The 23,447-nt window shown below is 38.7% G+C and overlaps 1 protein-coding gene and 1 long non-coding RNA gene across 3 annotated transcripts; one reads left to right on the top strand and one right to left on the bottom strand.

Annotated features, from left to right (window-relative positions):
• The first annotated feature begins 562 nt into the window (after positions 1 to 562).
• On the top strand, positions 563 to 22,439 carry myo1f (myosin IF). The gene is made up of 28 exons (XM_039812110.1): positions 563 to 737; positions 5,129 to 5,257; positions 8,525 to 8,614; positions 8,730 to 8,824; positions 8,940 to 9,027; positions 9,305 to 9,394; positions 11,534 to 11,665; positions 11,834 to 11,968; positions 12,199 to 12,331; positions 12,788 to 12,972; positions 13,118 to 13,198; positions 13,348 to 13,434; positions 13,673 to 13,759; positions 14,143 to 14,310; positions 14,581 to 14,666; positions 14,757 to 14,838; positions 14,979 to 15,085; positions 15,175 to 15,273; positions 15,398 to 15,542; positions 16,875 to 16,989; positions 17,087 to 17,256; positions 17,705 to 17,850; positions 18,741 to 18,887; positions 18,965 to 19,113; positions 19,260 to 19,322; positions 19,796 to 20,003; positions 21,079 to 21,239; positions 21,594 to 22,439. Exons 1-28 carry the CDS (start codon positions 735 to 737, stop codon positions 21,668 to 21,670), a joined length of 3,258 nt encoding a protein of 1,085 aa, XP_039668044.1. The 5' UTR covers positions 563 to 734; the 3' UTR covers positions 21,671 to 22,439.
• On the bottom strand, positions 19,909 to 23,445 carry LOC120565959. Of its 2 annotated transcripts, XR_005640311.1 has the most exons (4): positions 23,096 to 23,445; positions 20,953 to 21,247; positions 20,193 to 20,257; positions 19,909 to 20,019 (listed from the first exon to the last, which is right to left on the bottom strand). It is a non-coding gene; the product is annotated as an uncharacterized LOC120565959 (long non-coding RNA). The 2 variants fall into 2 exon arrangements; XR_005640310.1 differs by lacking the exon at positions 19,909 to 20,019 and having other exon boundaries at positions 20,041 to 20,257; positions 23,096 to 23,444.
• Between the last annotated feature and the right edge of the window lie 2 nt (positions 23,446 to 23,447).

Raw genomic sequence — 23,447 nt, 5'->3', positions numbered from 1 at the left:
TGTCTTCATCTCAAGTCGATCACTATTTCCCATGCTGACAAAAACATAACTATGAGAAAACAACACAGTTTGACATCACCTACGCACACACACACACACATACACACACATACACACACCTGTCAACACAGTGTACTCTCCACCTATGTGTGAACCTGCATCAGTTATTATGGGCGTCTGAAACACAGCAGCCTCTCTGATGACACTAACCACAGCCTGGGTGGAGCCGGCAGCTCTCAACTGAAACACCATCATTTGGCAACAGATTGAAGATAATTATCACTTTGCAGTTGTTGATGCCATCAGAACTTGTCTGCTGCTGGCAAGATGAATTGGATTGACTAATTGTGCGATTAAACCTTCATATCTGCTGACACAGACACTGTCACCAGCCCGTTAGGTCATTATTTCATCCTCGCTCTGATGACTTTAAATATGACAGAAATACAGAAGTAGATGTGTGTGTGTGTGTGTGTGTGTGTGTGTGTGTGTGTGTGTGTGTGTGTGTGTGTGTGTTGTACGCGCAGTTCTTGTTTCACACACATCTGTGGGAGTATGAGGAAGTAGCTTTTTGAATGTTGCAGTGGATGTCTTGTAGCTCGCAAGCTGCTGTTGGCTCTGTCTGACTGCTGTGTGATGGCTGCAGTCTGAGGACTGTGGATTTTAACATCACACAAATAAACACGCTCTCTGGACAGTGGACACGAGAGGACGAGAGGAGGCCCGCTGGAACGATGGTACGGTACCACACCTTCATTTGCTATCTCTCACACAACTTCAGACCGCTGTAGCATGTATGTACACTCCTAAAACTAGAGCTTATGGATCTTCCCATACATTAGGTGATCTCACACAGATTCACTCTTGATGCTGCCTTTTTAAGAGTTTTCTGTTTGTAAAAGTTACACCAGTTCACAATGAATTGCATTTCAATAGTTTCCATTTGTTAAGCCATAAAAGGGTATTTCACGCTTTGAAGTCGGTTGTGACATGATGAATGATGTGATAGCGTTTCTTAAAAGGCCATCTCTTCAGGGGAATTGAGCTGCTTCACAGCAGCAGCAGAGCAAGTTTCCTCTTTTTCAGGACGAGCCCTTTCATTGAGACTCAAGGCAGCTCAAATACATTAATTACATTGTTGTGTTACCTTGATTTATGATCACATTTTAGATTAAGATTAGAGCTGTAGTGTAATCTCAGTTTACAAGATTGATCTCATATAGTGCTGAAAACACTGTGAAGAGCAGGCGGTTGCAGGAAGAGAACCGTTAGCATGTACAAAGTTTCTAGGGTTTCACAAGAGGCAGAGATGAGGTGTGAGAGGGGGAAGTGGACTACATGGGAGGCCTGTAGTTTCTGTCACAACACTTCCTCCTCACACGCAGAGTGGTCCTCAAACTCATGCAATCTATTGTTGAAGTCATAACGTGCAGCCAAATGTCTCTTATATTTATTTAGTAAACTTAAGGGTGAAGCTTTCCAAAATGTGCAGATAAATGTTTCTGCCAGTGTTTTAACTCCAACCTTAAACACCTTTATGTTTTCTTGTTATTTTTTTAAGATTATTTTTTGGGCTTTTCCGCCTTTATTTGACAGGACAGCTAGGTGAAAAAGGGGGAAGACATGCAGGAAATCTTCACAGGTCAGACTCGAACCCTGGACCTCTGCGTCAAGGCATAAACGTAAAAGTATATGTGCGCCTGCTCTACCCACTGAACCAACCCGGCCACACCTTTATGTTTTCTTAACAGTTGTACCATAATCATTAAGCTACTATCCTTTCAAAATTAGAGTCACAAGGAAATGCAGGCAAAGGTGTAGTCAAAGAAACACCTGACCTGAGAAGGCTGCTTGTACACTAATTGTCCATTTAAATATGACTTACAATTTTACAGTGAAGTAACAGAGGCAGCGTCTGAGACAGAAATAACTGCAGAGGAGTGTGGTAGGTGTTAAAGGGTCAGCTCACACAGCTTTGGGTTTTTTTCTTCCCATAACTGTGCAGAAAGTTCCTGTTTGATGCGGCAAGGTTTTGAGATCATGGCTGGTCTCACTTCTGTCAAAACCGCAATATGACAGAGTTGACTGCCGTTTTGTTAGCGATTCTCAAGGCATACATAATTTACATTTTTAATTTAACAGAAAGTCTCTCTAGTAACTGTTCACTATCTGAAGAGTAGTTTCTCAATGAAAACTGGTCACAGTGACGTCAGTGGATTGTCTCAAATATCAGAAACTGTTTTGTCTGGCAGAGATTGTTGTTGAGTTTTTTAAATGTATTTATGATGCTTTTAATTGCCACAAACAAAATGGTTACAGGTATAAGTTACTTCTTTTTTTATATATTTTTCACCAAAATAAAGATCCCTGCAGTAAACGTTGTGTAATACTTTTATTAACTTTTACGTTCACAAAGTCCACACAACTAAAACTAATATTTATTTGTACAAGACTTCTAAAACAAAGTTACTAAGTGCTTTATAGAAGAACAGTCTATGCCAAACCAATAAAAGATCAGAAATGATTTGGACAGTTAGGACAAAACTTAATGCAACTTTGTAAGTTTTGGAGGCTGTGACAGTTTTAAATCCAGAATAAAAAACTCTTAGTTGAGGATTAGTGCAGGTACGATTGGGCACAAAAGCACAATTGATTAAAAACTTTATTTTTATTCCTATACAGTTGATTTCAAACTGTGTTTATGCCTATGAACATTGGACTAGGTGGAGTGGTAACACCATTTGGTCCATGAATCAGGTCCAACTGTGTGTTAAGACAGAATGTGAAGTGAATTTTACAAACAACAAAGTCAATGGAAAGACGCGTCCATGTGAGTTGAAAATGTTTACAAAAATAAGCTTGTATCACAGAGTTTTATGAATCTTCAAAAACGTACAAGAGAAGAAGACCAAACCCTGAATTGATCCTAGTTACAAATATAGCCTGATATAGATTATTAAAAAACACACAGTTGCAGAAACAGGTTGCAGTTAGTGACCTGTTTCTTCGTTACAATAAGCATGGGCGCTGTAGTTTATTTTCAGTTAATCCCACATACGCCAGCCGGTTGCCAGAAATACTCAGTAGAGCCCAAATGTGTATTAATCCACTGGTGAAAATAGTCCCCAGCAAATGTACTGTTTACTCCTATTTGAGTAACATTCACTAAAAACTACAGTCCCAAGCTGTTTTAGGAAATGATGTATCTTTTTTTTTAATGGAACTATATATATGTGAGTCATTTATAAAGATTTATATCTTTAGTAGGAGTTATGTAATAGGCTTTGGACTAAGAGTCACAGAGAGTGAAGGGAAATCAAAAAGTATTGAGAGAAGAAGAAACCGCTGCTGGTTTTGGTCTTCTCAAGGATTTTGTTGATAATAAGAAAACTATAGAATAAAACTATATATATATATCATTTGAATCTATAAGATACACTTTCTGTAATTCAGCCCAGAGAGTGAAAACTGAAGTGAAGGTTTTAATTAGATTTACACTCAAGACGTCTGTCTGAATTCCCCCTTGAGGATATCTAACTTGAATGACACCACATATCACATATAGCCTACTGTTTATTATGTAGACTTTAATCAAGCTATGGTACATGTTATGTCTTTTATTAAATGAATTATATAAAGATGTCTGTTGCATCTTTAAAACACAAACTTAGTCGAACATATTCGGTATGCTTGCATGTTGCACAACGCAAGTTTGTACTGATGTGCTAGGTTTAAGAGGTCTTCTTTTTTATGATAATTCCAGAAATAAAAGTATTTTTATAGAGTCATATTACACGTAACTGTTCTTGAATACTTTTAATTAGGTTTGTTTGCAGAATGTAACAAAGGAATTACAAAAGTAGGCAAATGAAGTGAAAGAAAACGTCTAAACGTATCAAACTTGTGCTGTATCAGCTGGAAGTGATGCTGGATGGCTATGATGCTAACAACACCTACACCAAAATGAAACAAAAGTTTAAGGGTCTGTTATGATCTGAAGCTCTTTTCTTTATGATGTCATGGTATGATTGTTTTTCTTCTGGTGACTGTTGGTCTGAATTGCAGCGTGCATTGCGTACCTGTAAGCTTCTCCCTGTAGAGCAGTTTACATATGTGGAAGCCCCAGACCACAGCCCAACCACCATGCCAATGACAAGACCTGTCACACTTCACACATCAAACAGACCAGCAACTTTTAGGGAAAACTAAGACAAAAGGAGACCGCTTCACCTCATGGTTCTGTAAGGAGGTGTCAACAGAAAGCGGTCTGTCTGGTCACAAGAAATAATAACACATAAAGACATCGTTTCACAACACAACAATCATTAAGTTAGAGCTGTCTTTGTTGTTGTGATCAGGTACTGTATATAGTCAGACATAACACAAAGTTTGGTGGTGCTTCTCTAAAAATGTCCAACATAAAAAATGAGCTCACCTCATTTGTGACCTGTTGCTTGGCAACCAGCCCCAGCTTCCTGAAATGGCAACCACACTTTGTTACATTTTTAAAACACATCTGTACTGATGCCAAACATGCCTCTGTCATTTACCTTCTTCATTAGAGGCCTCAGAGTACCTTGCAGTGCTTCTTTGTTTCCTCTCTTTTCTTCTTTCTTTCTTTCCTCCTTTCTTTTTGTCTTTTTGCACGTTTGTTTCTTTTTTTTTTTTTATATATATGGTTTGTTTGTTTGTTTGTTTTGTTTTTATTGTTCTTGTTTTGTTCTTTCTTTTTTGGTTGTTCATTTTTGTTGTTTGTTTAATAGTTTCTTTATTATTTGTTTCTTTATTTTGTTTCTTTATTCCTGTCTGGTATATATCTATATATATAGATATCTATATCTATATATCTGTGGCTATATATATATATAGATATATCTATCTATATATATATCTGTGGCTATATATATATATAGCCACAGAAAACATTATAGTCATACACCTCATGACGAGTAAACAGAACATCATGTGTAAAATCACTGGTGTGCCAGCGGTGCCACTTTAAACTATTGAAGACATGGTACTATTTCCTTTCGATCAACTTACAACAAGGGTTAATGTGTCCACCACAACACACATTACATTTCTTCTCTCTCTCTCTCTCTCTCTCTCTCTCTGGTGTGTGATTCAGGCGAAGTACCACTGGCAGAGTCAAAATGTGAAGCAAAGCGGAGTGGACGACATGGTCCTGCTGTCCAAGATCACTGAGGACGCCATTGTGGAAAACCTCAAGAAAAGATACATGGACGACTACATCTTTGTATCCTGACTTTTTTTTCCTGGCCTGTCTTGAATTAGTGGTAGTTGTCACAAATATTGATTTAGAATTTTGACAATCTAACTGCGTGGACATTAGGAAGATTAGCAACAGCTACAACAGAAGCTAATTGACATTGAAACAAATTCAGAGACTTGTTTAGATCCTGGAAGAGGAAGTTTGACCATTATGTTTCAACAATGTGGCTCTTTATCATCAGCCTCATGCTCACCTATATCTTTTAGCACTCAAAAGCACCAGGACATTGAGAGATTAAAGAAAATGTCATCTTAACCATCTCCACAATATTTTGCTGACAAAAAGCACAAATATACAGTCAAACAATCAACCAACCAACCAACCAACCAAACAACCAACCAACCAACCAAACAAATAAACAAACATATAAGGGCATAAATACAATGAATTTACTCTTCCTCTTCTGCATTCACTGTCTGACTCAACAGCTCACTTCCGTCTTTTAGAGCACAGCTGATCTTCAAACCCATATTTAGAGTCAGAAAACAAAATTCACATTAAATCCACAAGCAAGAGCAGCTGACATCACCTCAAGTAAAGCTCCACTGTAGCAATATGTCATGATTGCAAGAGATTTATAATTTTTCAAGAATGATATGTTAGTATATCATCAATCATTAACTACTAATTAACCATTTTCCTACATATATAAGAAACAACCTCTGAGTTGTTGGTTGTAAGTCAACATTACAGAAAGTAAAGGATCCCGGTGGTTAGTGTTAGCAGGGCGTGCTCAAACTTTTTAGGTGCTTTTATCACCGTAATCAGGAAGTGTAAAGTGCTTAACGTTCATGTAATGATCAGGGATGTAGCACAGGTGTTTAGATTTATTAGCCCGACTAGCAGCATTACTCAGATGCCGATGTCAGTCTGTAGGTCATTCCCACCACTTTGGTTCAGACTGAAATATCTCAACTACTATTTGATGGATTTCCAAGAAATTTGGTTCAGACATTCAAAGTCCCTGGAGGATGAATCCTAATTTTGGTGATCCTCTGACATTTCCTGTAGCACCACCATGAGTTTGATACTTGTGGTTTTGAGTGAAATGACGCTATTTCTATTGGATGAATTGCTATGAATTGTAATAACTTTGCTGATCCTCTAACTTTTAATCTTGTCTTGTTAATCAGGTCAATATTTTAGTTGTCCTATACTTTTGTTTATGACCAAATTTCTACTATGTACTGAGTTTGAATTAGCAAATGTTAGCAATTTAGCATTTAATTAAGACTCAGACCCACCTTAAACATCTTTTAATTTCATCTGTTGCAGCTATTTATCTCTTTATTTTTGTTTCTATTATTTAATTGTAGGTAATTTAAATGTATTGGTTTTTAAATGTCCTCTAGGTAAATTTGACTTGACTTCCCACTAAAGTCCCACTCAGTATATATGTTCAAATTAGTCAAAAATGTTTGTTAATGTCATGCTTTTTTTTAAACAACCATATTATATATCTAAAAAAATATAAAAAAAATAATATCTAGAGTATCAAATATCAGTATCCATATTGGCCTCAAAAAGGCAATATTGGTAAGGCTCTATACAGTGCCTTGCGAAAGTATTCGGCCCCCTTGAACTTTTCGACCTTTTGCCACATTTCAGGCCTCAAACAAAGATATAAAACTGTAATTTTTTGTGAAGAATCAACAACAAGTGGGACACAATCATGAAGTGGAACGAAATTTATTGGATATTTCAAACCTTTTAAACAAATAAAAAAGTGTAATTATTGGTGCAAAATTATTCAGCCCCCTTAAGTTAATACTTTGTAGCGCCACCTTTTGCTGCGATTACAGCTGTAAGAGTTGGGGTATGTCTATCAGTTTTGCACATGCGAGACTGACTATTTTGCCCATTCCTCCTTGCAAAACAGCTCGAGCTCAGTGAGGTTGGATGGAGAGCGTTTGTGAACAGCAGTTTTCAGTTCTTTCCACAGATTCTCATTGGATTCAGGTCTGGACTTTGACTTGGCCATTCTAACACCTGGATATGTTTATTTGTGAACCATTCCATTGTAGATTTTGCTTTATGTTTTGGATCATTGTCTTGTTGGAAGACAAATCTCCGTCCACTCTCAGGTCTTTTGCAGACTCCATCAGGGTTTCTTCCAGAATGGTCCTGTATTTGGCTCCATCCATCTTCCCATCAATTTTAACCATCTTCCCTGTCCCTGCTGAAGAAAAGCAGGCCCCAAACCAGCTTGCTGCCACCACCATGTTTGACATTGAGGGGGGGGGGGTGTTAGGGTGATGAATGCTGTGTTTGCTTTACGCCAAACACTAACGTTTTGCGTTGTTGCCCAAAAGTTCGATTTTGGTTTCATCTGACCACAGCACCTTCTTCCACATGTTTGGTGTGTCTCCCAGGTGGCTTTGGCAAACTTTAACGGACACATTTTTATGGATATCCTTAAGAAATGGCTTTCTTCTTGCCACTCTTCCATAAAGGCCAGATTTGTGCAGTATACGACTGATTGTTGTCCTATGGACAGAGTCTCCCACCTCAGCTGTAGATCTCTGCAGTTCATCCAGAGTGATCATGGGCCTCTTGGCTGCATCTCTGATCAGTCTTCTCATTGTATGAGCTGAAAGTTTAGAGGGACGGCCGGTCGCCGTGAGATTTGTAGTGGTCTGATGCTCCTTCCATTTCAATATTATCGCTGCACAGTGCTCCTTGGGATGTTTAAAGCTTGGGAAATCTTTTTGTATCCAATCCGGCTTTAAACTTCTCCACAACAGTATCTCGGACCTGCCTGGTGTGTTCCTTGTTCTTCATGATGCTCTCTGGCGCTTTACACGGACCTCTGAGACTATCACAGAGCAGGTGCATTTATACGGAGACTTGATTACACACAGCTGGATTCTATTTATCATCATTAGTCATTTAGGTCAACATTGGATCATTCAGAGATCCTCACTGAACTTCTGGAGAGAGTTTGCTGCACTGAAAGTAAAGGGGCTGAATAATTTTGCACTACTTTTCAGTTTTTTATTTGTTAAAAAAGTTTGAAATAGCCAATGAATTTCGTTTCCACTTCATAATTGGGACCCACTTGTTGTTGATTCTTCACAAAAAATTACAGTTTTATATCTTTATGTTTGAGGCCTGAAATGTGTCAAAAGGTCGAAACGTTCAAGGGGGCCGAATACTTTCGCAAGGCACTGTATATTTGAAATGTACTAGAGGTGATTCACAATCTTCACGCTCCTGAACTTCCCCGCTCAGACATACATCGGCTCCGTATTAATATCAGTTAACCCGTTCAAACAGATGCCCTATTTCACTGACAGAGAGATCGAACTTTACCAAGGAGCTGTGAGTATAACCCTTCATCATTTTATCACCAATATACTGTATATTTGTGGTACAGTGGTTCACCTTGTCATTGAATACTCCATTAACTTTTTTCTCTATTTATTTGTCTCTGTAGGCCCAATATGAGAATCCACCCCACATCTACGCCCTGTCTGATAACATGTACAGAAACATGATGATTGATGCCGAGAACCAGTGTGTCATCATTAGGTGATCACAACAGCCCTGTTTTTCTTCTCAGTGTTATTATTATGTGTAATACATTAGACTCTGTCATTTTAATTTTGTTTTGTGGTGTGTTGTGTGCTATTTTGTAATGGTGTAGCGGTGAGAGCGGTGCTGGAAAGACAGTGGCCGCCAAATACATCATGGGTTACATTTCCAAAGTATCTGGAGGAGGATCGAAAGTTCAGGTAGACACAAAAAAAGCAATGAATCAAAGACACCTTTAAACATCCAGCGTGGTGTTGAGCTATTTCTGTTGTGTCTCACACTGTCTGTCTGTGTGTGTGTGTGCGTGTGTGTGTGTGTGTGTGTGTGTGTGTATGTGTGTGTGTGTGTGTGTGTGTGTGTGTGTGTGTGTGTGTGTGTGTGTGTGTGTGTATGTCGCGTGTGCGTGTGTGTGTGTGTGTGTGTGTGGTGTGTGTGTGTGTGTGTGTGTGTGTGTGTGTGTGTGTGTGTGTGTTGCAGCATGTAAAAGACATCATACTACAGTCAAATCCTCTGTTGGAAGCCTTTGGTAACGCCAAGACAGTCCGCAACAACAACTCCAGTCGTTTTGTGAGTAAGATCTTTACTTTAACACCTATGTACTGCAGATGCGACGTAAAGAGTTTAAATTATTTAAAAAAATGTTTACTTATTGTTCTCACGCTGTTTATTGTCAATAATAATAATAAGAAGAAGAAGAAGAAGAAGAAGAAGTATTTGACAAAGGTTCACCACATGATAGAAGCATTCATGTCATAACTTTGTAAATGTTTAAATTTCTTTTTGTTATTGAAGTTTTTACTGATTTTTTAGCCATTTTAGATGGCAATGAATGAAATATCTCATCATGACTCTGCTCTCTACTCAAAAGAGCACTTGTGTTTTAAATAACACAGAGAAGTCATTTTTGCATTTCACTGACTGACATACAATGAACCATGTGACTAGAAAGAGAGATGAACCCATCGACATATTAGAAAATAAACAGATTTGACCAAATAACTATATATTTTATTTCATGTTACTGTTTTGTTGTTTTTATAACATCAAAACAATGCTACTGTGCCTTTTGTTTTATAAAATCCAGGATGTTTTCATTGTTCTGATAAAACAATATGTATTTTGCTTTATAATATTTGTTTGTGTTTGTCTTGTGTCGGTCCCCAGGAAGAATAGTCTTCACTACGATGATGACTAATGGGGATCCTTAATGAACAATAAACAATAAACAATTCAAGACAAGCAGATACAAAGTTGATAGTCATAACTTCAAATTATACGTTCACTGTCATTACCATACCCCATTCTGTATATTCAGATCTCACTTGTATGATCCTGGTAGTTTATGTTTAACCCATTAGAGCTACATTTCAGTATTCATTTATTTTTGCACATTAATGACTTATCGCACATGTTGGGTTAAAATAAATTGAATAAAAAGTTAATTCTTTAACCTTGGAAGCAGTTGATAAAATATCTTAATCTTGGGCTAACTCAGGAAGATAGTATGATACCACTGAACACTCCAGAATAGCTAATGAATGGAGACTGTTTAGTCAACTGCTGTTTCCAATTAACTTTCAATCTCAATAAGAAGAATCACTCATTTCAAATATTATTTGTTTAAAAACAAATGTCAGCATTACAGTTTTGTTCCATCAGAAGCTGATTTCTCATACTGCTGTCTGTGAACTAATGATGTTTTCTTTATAAATTAGGTCTGCCTAATATGTTTTAATGTTAATCGATTATCGTTGGTATATGAAATGTCAGAAATCATTGAAAAATGTCCAAAATAGGTGACACTTTATCCGACCAACAGTCCCAAATCACATTAGACAGAGAAATAAGGAAATCTTTTCAATTGATAAGCTAAAACTAGGAAATGTTTAGCATTTTTCTTAAAAACATTTTTTCGCTTAATCAAAACATAACAAAAGTTACTGGTCATGTTATACAAAGAGATTATAAATCCAAAGATCCAAAAGGGAAAAATAAAGTACTTTAAGTGTTTTGAATGTACAGTATGCATAGACTGTAGAAAAAGGTATTAGAAAGTATTGTCTAGGCTGGCAGTGGTATCGGTTTGCTTAAAATACATTTCCTTTTATCCCCTGTCGTTTCTCATCAGTGGGGTCCTGATGCTTTAATTTAACACCATAAACCACATCAACCACAATTAGTGTGCATGTGTGCAGCTTTAGCGCAAGAAATCAATTTGTAAAGTTTCCTGTCACTGTTGATGTAGCACAATAGATTGTACGATTGTAGGATTAATGCAGATAGATGCATGCAGAATATTTCCCCTCTCATACAGATGTAGCAACAATGGAGGTCACAGTTTTTATCTGAAACAATGCTGCAATGTTTGAGCACTGTCTCATCCTGACAGCAGTTGTTTAGGAAATGTTGATTCTATATGCTATCTTTTATTTAGATAAGAAGCCTTTATTGTCATGTTATATTACAAAGAATACAACAAAGTTACAAGTGCCCCTCCCAGCAGTGCTTAAGTCCACGTATAACATAAGACAACAACAACATTCATTAATTTATTGTTTAATAAGGTTTTAGCACTGTGTACTGTACTGTAATGAGTGTACAATGAGGGGAAATTACCTTTTGTAGGCATACTTTGCAACTGTTGACCTGAGTTGACCAGATTTGACAGATTTACTGACAGCCAACTCCAATTTTTGCATCTACCAGGGGAAATACTTTGAGATTCAGTTCAGCAGAGGAGGAGAGCCAGACGGGGGCAAAATCTCTAACTTCCTGCTGGAGAAGTCGAGGGTGGTGAGTCAGAATGAGAACGAGAGGAACTTCCACATTTACTATCAGGTCAGAGTCACAGCCTTTAAAAAAAATCCTTCTTTGGAAAACTATCTCCACATTAATGGCTCATGTTGATGAAATTGAACTATTGCTGTCTTTTTTGGTGCCCACTGCCCACTGCCTACTCCCAGATTCATGTTTAACTGTTCCTCTGCCTGCACTGTTGTAATCCAGATGATAGAGGGCGCCAATGCTCAGCAGAAAGAGGGCCTGGGCCTTATGACCCCAGATTACTACTACTACCTCAACCAGTCTGGGACCTACAAGGTGGATGGGACCAACGACAGCAAAGACTTCCAAGAGACTATGGTACAAATATACTGGAGAAAATGAGTGGTTCCCAACAAGAGGGAGACTACTTGCCATAAACCAAATGCTACCAAGTCACAGTGATCCTGGGAATTTTTGAGGGGGCCTGATGGATATATATATATATGTATATCTCCAATATATATCTCCAATGAATCTCACCCATGTTTGTTGTTGGGACGGCTACAAACTGCTGCCCTCACTGTCTGCTTTTGTGTTGTGGGTTCCAGGAAGCCATGCAGGTGATTGGGATCCCAGGAGACGACCAGACTCAGGTGCTGCAAATCGTCGCAGGCATCCTCCACCTGGGAAACATCAGCTTCATAGAAGCAGGCAACTATGGGCAGGTGGAGAGCACAGACTGTGAGTGAGACAATTCAGACACAACACATCAGACACAATGGATTCACTCATCCATGTATGTGCACAAACATTCCCCCTGGCATATAAAATGTCCTGTTTTCTCCCCAAGGGATATGAGAAAATTAGAGCTCACCATGACTGAGCAGTCCCATGGCAGACATCCTGTTAATTGATAGAGGCTGTGCACATCAGCACCACCCTTGTTTATCATCTCCTTCGCTTGCTGCCTGGGGATTCTCTGCACAATAGATAATTGGTGTTTACATCCAGGATGGCAAATTTTAAAATTTTAAAAAATGGTACAATTTAAGCTACTGCAGACTGTATTCAGTTACGTCTACATTTACTGCAGAAAGATACATACTCAGGCAGTCTGTACATTTTTAATCTTGAAGCTGAACATTTTTTTGCAAGCCTTAAAAAATGCATTATTGATGTATGTGTGGTGATTTCCAGTGCTTGCCTTCCCTGCCTATCTGCTGGGCGTCGACCCCAACCGTCTGCAGGACAAGCTGACCAGCCGGAAGTGGTCAGGGAAGAATGAGTCCATTAATGTGACCCTTAACACAGAGCAGGCCACGTACACGCGAGACGCCCTGGCCAAAGCCCTCTATGCACGACTCTTTGACTACCTGGTGGAGGTAGGTAACTTTTTATCTCAGTAGCAACAAAACAGATCAAATGAACATGACATCCTCTTTTTACTGAGATACATACACACATTGAGATAAATTCTTTTGTATTTAATACATACCCTTCTGCCTTTACCCCGTCCATCTTCTCCAGGCCATAAATAAAGCCATTCAAAAACCATACGAAGAATTCAGTATTGGAGTACTTGACATTTACGGCTTTGAGATATTCCAGGTTAGTGCTCCTATAACTTACAGTTCCATCATATTTATATGCAGCCACTAAAATAACAGATGTTAGTTTTACAGATATTACAGCACAGCAGGATTTGTTTTACCGTGGTGATAATCTGACATTGACTAGATTGTGTTCTCCCCCTGCAGAAAAATGGCTTTGAGCAGTTCTGTATTAACTTTGTCAACGAGAAACTGCAACAGATCTTTATTGAACTGACTCTGAAGGCGGAGCAGGTAGTTACAGTGCTTTCATTGCTCTTGTCAATTCTGCCACATGTCTTGGTTTGTCTTTCGAGTCTCTCAACATCTGCACTATGCAATGGGGTTCTGTTTGATAAAGACAAAGATTGAGCTTCTGTTTAATCTAGTCTGAATATGGTTGTGAATATTTCAAACCCACTGCCTTGAAATGTTTTTCAATCAGTTTTCTTTTGAGCTCCTTTCTTAATTATGTCTTCCAATTTTTTCTCAGGAAGAGTATGTGCAGGAGGGCATAAAGTGGACTCCCATCGAGTATTTCAACAACAAGATTGTGTGCGACCTCATTGAAAATAAATTGGTAAGCTCTTAACTGCATCACCAACCAAGTACCAACCAAGAAACCAACAAATAAATACTGGGGTTTACACAGATCAATTTGAACTGGTTCATGAGAGGAAACAAGTGTGCGTCTCCTCAACTGAACTAGCATGGCTATGATTCGCAAAGTCAGGAAAAAAGGCGTTATCACAAACAGCAGTGTTTTGCTTGGCTTTTATTTCAATAGGCTAAGTCGTTATTTTCTTCTTTTATTATGTAGCCTATTTAATATCAAATAATGTCTGTTCACACTGTATGTTTGCATGAGGGACCTTTCTTTTCCTGTCTAGACATTTCCAAATGTGTATTGTTAGTTGCAAGTGGTGATTGTTTGTTTCTATCCACACCATCCTCTCCTTGCAGAACCCTCCTGGTGTAATGAGCGTGCTGGATGATGTGTGCGCCACTTTGCATGCCAAAGGAGAAGGTGCAGATGGCACTCTGCTGCAGAAACTGCAGGCCGCCGTGGGAACGCATGAACATTTCAACAACTGGAACTCCGGCTTTGTCATACACCACTACGCTGGCAAGGTAGGAACCTGAAATCAGTCAAACTGACACTCCTGTAGCAGAAATACTAATGACAATATAATGTATTATATTTAATTGAAACAGTAGTGTTGCTGCCTCTAAGGCTTGTTGGCTGATGTGTGTTGTGATTGAAGTTTTCGTCCCACCAAGACAAAGTAAACATTTGTTGTTGCATGAACACATTTTTTTTTTTAACTCTACTAAATACAAATAATGTTTGCCTGGTTTGTAAAGTTTACACAGCAGTTGTAATGTCTGGTGTCATCTCAGGTGTCGTACGATATCAACGGCTTCTGTGAAAGAAACCGGGATGTGCTATTCCCTGACCTCATCGAGCTCATGCAAAGCAGCGAATAGTAAGCCTCTTGCACCGATCTGATGTTTTCACTTATAATAAGTTTAATTAAGAAATACAGTGAGGAAATCCCTTGAATTTGTCTCTACAGTAACTTCATCCGTAGCCTGTTCCCTGAAAACCTCAACAATGAGAAGAAAGGCAGGCCGACCACAGCCAGCTCTAAGATCAAGGTGAGAGTTTCAACTTGAACTACTTCAATCAGTGTAGCCTTCATTTTCCCCCTCAGTTTAAATATGCAAAAACACAATGAGGAGAGAGTTCTTTGAGTGTACTGTAACAATGAATTCGATCCCGCACTGTTTTCTGACAGAAACAAGCTAATGATCTGGTGAATACGCTGATGAAATGCACTCCGCACTATATCCGCTGCCTCAAACCCAATGAGACAAAAAGACCGAAAGACTGGGAGGAGAGCAGGTCAGCGTCCTCACGGTGACAAACATGTAAAACTCAAACACATAGTAAACCCTTCTTAATGAATGATAGTATTCCATCTGTTTTTTTAGGGCTAGGCATCAGGTCGAATACCTTGGACTGCGGGAAAACATTCGTGTAAGAAGGGCTGGATATGCATACCGCAGAGTCTTCAACAAGTTTATGATGAGGTGAGTTTAATCCTTTTTGAAAGGGTGCATCCATTTCTGAGTGTCGTCCTGAAAGAAGAACACAGCTCAGATACACTCTCAAAGTGACTTTTGGTTGATGTGTGTGTGCACTTGTTGTATCCAGGTATGCCATTCTGACAGCTGAGACATGGCCATGTTGGAGGGGTCCAGAGCAGCAGGGGGTCCTTCACCTCCTCCGCTCTGTCAACATGGATAACGACCAGTACCAGATGGGACGCACCAAGGTCTTTGTCAAGAACCCTGAATCGGTAACAAGCTTTTTATATATTTCAGTGTGGGTTGTATTTTGCATCTGTATAAATCAGTGGTGGAATGTAACTTAGTTTATATTACTTACGTACTGTACTTTAGTGCACATTTGAGTTACTTGTACTTTACTTAGTATTTCCATTTCATGCTACTTTGTACTTTAACTCATCATTTACAGATTAATGATCTTGCATAAAAACATATAATGAGCTTATAAAATACCATGCATTGTTACAAATAAAACTACTAAACATTAGCTTCAACCTGACAACAGTAAAATACCACTTAAACATGAATACATCAGCAAATAAGAATCTATTCATAGACTGTGACTGGTGGCACTACATTCAGTAGTGCCACTATTTGGTACTGCAACTTTTACTTAAAGGCGCTATAATCATTATTCTTTTAAAATAAAAATGTATCAAATGACAATGTGAAAACAGTATGACAATGTGAAAGGGGTCACTGAAGAATCTACAGGGAATTATCATCTGAATCTGCAGCTACTCTCTGCTTTATGGAGCTTTAGCAGCCCATTGTTTAGTTGTCAGCCAAAACTTCATTTGAAAATCTCACTGCATGCAACTGGATAACACTACGACCAATCACAACAATACATGGGGTGATAGTGGGTTTTTGCTAAGCCCCATACACTTGGCTACCAGAGGAGCTAACTGGTAGATTAAACTCTTGCCGTATCCGGTCAGCAAACAGCAAAAAAGTCCTTCTTGCAAAGGCATAATTTGAGTGCCGTCTTCTGTTCCTCTTTTAGATAAAAAGCCAAGTATAACTCGTTCATTGTAGCGGCCAAAGCAGTTTCAAACGACTGGTGTTCATCTGTAGCCATCTTGCAATGTTTACTAATGACTTTGACGTCGCAGCACTGTCGTCATCTGTATAGCTCACCTCTGGCCCGCCTATATCAGATACATCGATGTGATTGGTGCAGCTCGGCTACAAGGGCATAGTTAATGAGCATCATTACTCAATGCCAGAGTGACTCACTGAGCAAATTCAAATTGTGCTCTCGCGAGATCTCTGGATTTCCAGGGTAGCATTTAGCAGCTAAAGAGCCAAATATTTACCCTGACAGAGGTCAAATAGAGTTGATATTAGACTTGGCCCCCAAGTGGCCAGAAATTATTGCACGTTTGAGTAAAGAATGTGAAAACTTTCTCTGCCGAGAATTAAGTTCTGCATCTTTTGTAAAGATACAGTTTAAAGCACTTCAAATGACGTGCTGATACATTTAACAGACAGCAAATTGATGCAATACTAGAAATAAGTGACAAAATATAAACTCCTTCCTCATGCTGTATGCTCCACAGCTTTTCCTGCTGGAGGAGATGAGGGAGAGGAAGTTTGACACTTTTGCCAGGATCATTCAGAAATCCTGGAGAAGATTCATTGCCAAGAAGAAGTATGAACAGATGAGAGAGGAGGGTGAGTTACAAGGACAAAAACTCTCCATATTGTTCCTACCACAATTACACATTTGTAGCTGTGTGATTCTGACCGTTCGTGCATCCTTGCAACACAGCCTCAGACATCCTGTACAACTCGAAGGAGCGGAGGAAAAACAGCATCAACAGAAACTTTGTCGGAGACTACCTCGGCCTGGAGCAGAGGCCTGAGCTGCGACAGTTCCTGACCAAGAGGGAGCGTGTCGACTTCGCTGATTCTGTCAACAAGTACGACCGCAGGTTCAAGGTGAAGTTTCACGAAGCATCGTTGTGTTTATTTGGAATCAATTTGAGATTTTATGTTACAGATGTTTACAGTAAATGTAGCACAAGTCTTTCCCCTTTAAAGCTATAGCGCGTAGTTTCTGCCGCCCGCATGAGGAATTCCAAGTAATGACAACAAAACTGTCGGCGAGTCCACATGATAAAAGCCTTCAGTCCCCTCCCCCCTTCACTCGAGGTTCTGCACGGAATAGTCACCGGACGACACTAGTTTCTAAACATAGCCATACTGAGAAATACAGAGAGAGTTGTGTGGAGCTGATAGTCTTAATTCGCTTTGCATCAACTCATTTGGCAATTTTAAAACGTTTCACACTAAAGCTTTAAAACAATAGATAGGATTGCTCTCTGTGGATTTCTCCTTTCTGTTTTTGCTCACAGTTCTCACTTCCTTTTTTTCCCTCCCAACCCAGTCTATCAAGAGAGATTTGATCATGACCCCCAAGGGCATCTATCTGATTGGTCGAGAGAAGGTGAAGAAAGGACCTGAGAAGGGACAGATAAAGGAGGTGCTGAAACGAAAACTGGAGTTTGGAAGCATCAGTGGTGTCTCTCTCAGGTAGGTCTCTAGTTCAAAAGAGATGTTTAACTACACCTGGTAATAGTAACATTTGACATTTGTGGTTGAAGCTGTGGTGGAAAATACGAGAAGTAGGATGCTGCTTTGTCGGCCGATAACAGACAGTGGTCTGAGAAGTCACTAATGCTGCAAGAGTAAATATAGCAAATGAACATATACTGCTGAACTGAGAATTCACAGAATTTGATTTTCTTTTTATTTATTTCTCTGCTAAGAACGTGGCCTTCTCAGGGCCACAAACATGAATTACATACATGATTAACTCGAACAATGTCCTTTTCGATTTACATTTAGTTAAGTACATTCACTCGAGTACTGTACTTAAGTACATTTTTGAGGTACTTACACTTGATTAGAGTTTTTTCATTTTTTTACTTTGTGCTTCTACTCCACTATAAATAAAGTGTAGTAGTAGTAGTAGTTAAAAGTTACCGAAATGTTTACATAAAAACGTATTAAAAAATTAAAACTTGTTCCCAACCTTTTCAGCCCTTAATCCCTTAAAAAAAACAGTGTCTTGTTGAGGCTCCAGGCTGTCATGTTTCAGATGTTTATGAGTTGATAGCAGTCCAACCAAGGAGACATTTCCCCTCTAAACTTCTCACGTAATTTAATTAACTATTTAAATAACTTTAACATACAATCTAAACACGTCTTCCACTGCCATTAAGCCCTTAAACTTTGAAACCTTTGAAACCTAAACTCTTTTCAGTATCGCCATTGTAATTACTTTCAGTACAGCTTGACACAGCTTTAACATCTTTAACTTCAGCTATTACTGCCATAAAAAGACATTTTAAATTTTAAAAAGCCTATGTTTCTTTGAATCTTGCTTTAGAAGCTCTTAATGGGCTTTTTTTTCTCTTCAGTACGAGACAGGATGATTTCTTCATCTTACATGAGGTCCAGTACGACAGTCTGCTGGAGTCCAACTTTAAGACAGAGTTCCTCAGTCTGCTCTTGAAACGCTACGAGGACGTGACCAAGAGAAAACTGACAATCTCCTTCGCTGACAGGTAGAGGAACCTACACACTCAGAAAGCATATATTTACACAGAAACACAAATCACTTACACGCTTTCTTCCTACTCAGACTAGAGTTCAGAGTGAAGAAGGAGGGCTGGGGTGGAGGTGGCACCAGGGTGGTGGTGTTTCAGAGGGGTCAAGGGGACCTGGCCCAGCTCAAACCCGGAGGGAAGACCCTCACCGTCACAGTAGGGGATGGTCTACCCAAGTCCTCCAGTAAGTTCAAAGAAATAATGACACAGTACAGCCTTGAAATAAGGAGAAGCATAGCCAATTAAAGAAAAGATTACAAAGATGAAACTAACTATACATTGATTCTTGTTTATGCAAATGTTATTTGTAACTAAGCATTTTTTCCCCAGAACCAACCAAGAAGAGTGCTCAACAGTCTCGTGGTGGAGGAAGAATTAATGTTGCCAGCAGAGGTAAAGTTACAACTTATGTATTCAAATATTGTACGTTTTACTCCACTACGTTTATGTGAGCGCTATAGTTACAACTTACTTTGAAAATTAAGGTTTTACAGACAAAACAAATGATCATCTTGTAAAATATGACATATTGTTGTAGATTCACCTACTCAACAGGATATAAAGAAGTAGAAATTTGCTTTACTTTAATCAGTTTCAACAAAATTGCTGTATACACATCACAGGCAGTAAGAATCCAATAATACAGTATAATATAACACTGACAGGAGTCATTCTGCCTGCTTTGATAGTACTTTTTACTGGACGTATTGCTACTTACTTAAAAGATTGCCAGAACACTTAATCCACCATTACCATTTCAAACCCACTATATAACTTCAATTTGAGATAATATCTGAGTAGAAGCAGCTGGGTACTGAAATCTGGAGGTCTTATCTTTACTTTCGTTCCATTTTCTCTCTCCCCAGCGCACCAGAATGGAGCAGCCAAGGTTTCTAGAGTCCCTCACAACCAACCATCAGATATCACATATTCGTCCCCACACAAACAGGGCCGGCCACCCAGCACAGCTCCACCAAAAATGGGTTCCCAGAGGGCCCCCCGAGTCCCAGCCCACAACCAGCACAACCAGGGGAACTTGGACTTCCTCAATGTGCCTGACCAGGGCATGTCAGGGTACGAAAGATCCCCTCTTGAGATGTGAAAAAAAAGGGAAGGAAGGGATGATTATGGCATATGTGGGTGGAGCAGATTAGTCACAAAAAAATGAGTGCACACAAGCTTTTCGAGTTGTTAAGACACATCAGGGTGAGGCTCCACACCCAAATAAATGAATGCATGTTGAATAGTGTGAGAGAGATAAACCTGTTTATAGAAAGTCCTGATGCCAACTGTAGGTGAGCTGCTGTTCCCCTAGTTTCTGGAAAGGCCTTGAAACAAACAAGTTTGTTTAGTGTTAATAAATAGGGTATAAAAACTTCCGTCATAGCAAAATAAGATACAAAAATCCCTTAAATGTGGAGTTGCACTTGTTTTCACACGATAGGTAACAGAAGTGTGAAGAATGAAAAAATAGAGCTTGAGTTCAAATCCGGCCTATTTTCACACCTCCACACACATGGCCAATCACTGCATGAAGTGGCCAAACATGTTGCATTGTTGGTTTCTGAAAGTTACAGAAATTGTCAGACACATTCTGACAAGCACTTTGTTTAAAACGTACTGATGCTTTAACTCAATGCAATCTCTCATTGAGGGTTCCTTTCAGCTATCTTTCTGGGGGAAAAAAGTGAAATATGTTGCTGGGATTAACTTTCCATTCAAATTTTACTACAACAATTGCTTCTGTATTATTAGCATTTTTGTGATTATAAGTTAAATAACAATTCATTTGTCAGTTTACAAAAAACTACAGCTCACATGAATTTTTAAGCAGCCCCACAATCCACGCAATATTCTGAGGCTGGATGTTTAGTAATCTGTTATTAAACATGTTGATGTGAACTTCTGAAACAGAAACCAAAAGTTCTGGTATGACTCAGCTCTCTATATGCTGTACATACGGTTTATAAAGAAACAATGAAGATAAAGCATGAAAAGCTTTCACAAATGAAGATATACAAACCTAAAGGGGCTCTCTGTGGTTTGACTTTCCCTGTCTGACCATTTAGCCTAAAAGAAGCTTTACGAGTCTTTGACTCCTCATCAGCTCCTTTTATCCCTTTGTCACATTTCTCTCTCTTTGTCACAGGAAGCAGAGGAAAAGGAGCATTAGTCAGCGACCTCCTCCTGCTCCTAAACCACAGCCTCGGCCCCAGGGGCCCCGCTGCCGGGCGATATATCAGTACGTCGGCCAGGACACGGACGAGATCAGCTTTGATGTCAGCGAAGTGTTCGACCTCGTCAAAGAAGGTGCGTGGCTGAAAGGAAAGCAAGATGGAGAGTGAAAAGAGATCAAAATAAATAATCAGTTGATTGACGTGATGGACTAAACTTGACTGTTTAAATGTTTTCAGTTTGCACATGCATAACTTGCACTGTTCACATTTGCTTGCATTTGTTTATTATAAAAAAACATTTTGCATATTTGTAGTACATATTGTAGATTTTACATTGTTTGGCATTCTGTGGACAGCAAAGGAATAATTTCATTGTACAGGGAAACATGTTTCCTTACTGTGCATATGACAATAAAACTTTGAAAATTGAAATTTGAAAACGTCCCACAGTGATTCATGATATTTCTCTCTGCCTATTTCTCTGTAGATCCATCAGGCTGGTGGACGGGCAGGATTCGAGGAAGGGAAGGTCTCTTCCCTGGTAACTATGTGGAAAAGATTTGAACAGGACTTGATCTGTCCTGGTGGACTTTTTCGATCTTTGTAGAGAAATATTTGTATTTTGTTGAAAGCAGTGCACACTGCTCGCTAAAACTGCCTGTCAATTGTTCGGGGTAGATCTTTTAGTCCATAATGGAAACTTAAGGGTGGACTTCTTCAGAGCAAAGAGCTGCTCATGTTGCATCTGTTCTGGTTCTGAATGATAGCAACAAGATTTTTGACTTTACCTGCACTCCCACAACACATTTCTTTGAGCTGTTACTTCACTGAAAATTACTCAAAGCTAAAGTTGAGAACATTACTTTCTGGTGTCTACAGTGTTTAAATTTCCAGAAGCTTTTCTCCAGAGCAACATCCAATACTGTTCAGTATTTCTGATTAAGACAACAGCATAAAATCAAATAATAAATATGTTTTATTTTTATTATATTGAACTTGAACTTGATGTTTGCACCATAACAAACCTGCTTCAGATCAAGCAAAGACATGACAGGGACAATACTTTTGATCATTGATTATTACTAATATTGTTGGTATTTTCTCATATATTTTTTCACCTCAATAAAAGAAAATAAATATATTTTCATATTTTTACCTCAGGGACTTTTGCACTGGTTTTGGTGGTATCATCAGTAAGAAAGAGGTGACTTATTAACTTTGCCAATTTAGAATTTTTCTTTTTTTTAAATGTTGGTTTTGTAAAATAATGTAATTCGCTCACATTAATCAATATCTGTTTTTGTATGGAAAAATAAAGAGTTTTAACACTTAATTGATTTAATTTTTCTTCTTTGTTTTTTAAAACATTTTATTGAAATGTTCACATGGTAAAGTCATGAAGAAGAAATAAATAATAAAAAGGAAAATTGCAGTTTGTAACTATTTATATGTTTTCTTATTGTTCTTGAGCTTCAATGTAGCACTTCAGAAACTTTGGCAATTACAAGTAATAATATAATGTACATAGCCTACTGTATGTAAAGCGAAGTTTAATTAATCACTGTGTGAATAAAAATATTTCTTGAAAAAGTGTGAAAAGGTCAGAAAGTCAGAACATTGGTATTGATGATTTGATGAGTACTTGAGTATTTGAGTATTTGCACTCTCTATACATATGATTAATATGACAGTAGAACAGTGCCAGTTTGCATAAGTTTAGCCTTTTGCTTTTAGTACTCTAAGTACATTTTGTTGCTAATGCATATGTATTTTGGCTAATTGACTAAAATTTGGAATACATTGCTACCTTTACTTACAGTAAGTAAAAGATATGAATAGCCTACTTCTACCACCATTGAATTTCCAACGCAAATATGTAGCTTTTACACACACGCACGCGCGTGCGCGCGCGAGCACACACACACACACACACACACACACACACACACACACACACACACACACACACACACACACACCATACCCTACCTTTTCTTTCGCCCACGCAGAACGTTCATGCTTTCATTTTGAAAAGTGCATAGCTGGCGTTGGCCTGAGGCAGCGGAGGCAGGTGGACCGGTTGAACCTCCTTTCTAGAGAAGACCTGAATCCAGCAGCTAATTGTAACACCTATCGCTGGAATCAGTCCGTTCCATGTCCTTTTTTGTCGGTTTATGATCTGTAAATAATAAATTCGTAAAAATGTGGGATAAAATACTCAAAGACTCTGATTCTCGTAAGTGAACAAAAGTTAAAAAAAAGTGAGTCCATTCCAGACATTCCTTCAGTGACATGTTGTCCCAGAGATGTTAAACCGTTCAGCACGCTTATGAGTGACGTC

Source organism: Perca fluviatilis, chromosome 9, assembly GCF_010015445.1.
Source record: "Perca fluviatilis chromosome 9, GENO_Pfluv_1.0, whole genome shotgun sequence".
NCBI lineage: Eukaryota > Metazoa > Chordata > Actinopteri > Perciformes > Percidae > Perca > Perca fluviatilis.
Note: the sequence above shows the minus strand (reverse complement) of the source record. Positions and strands in the feature narration are given on the sequence as shown.

Bases quoted from the DNA above. Each gene is read 5' to 3' on its own strand.
- myo1f (XM_039812110.1), top strand. The intron at 15,543-16,874 runs GTAACAAGCTTT...TATGCTCCACAG, and splicing joins TTGTCAAGAACCCTGAATCG to CTTTTCCTGCTGGAGGAGAT. The intron at 17,851-18,740 runs GTAGGTCTCTAG...TTTTCTCTTCAG, and splicing joins ATCAGTGGTGTCTCTCTCAG to TACGAGACAGGATGATTTCT.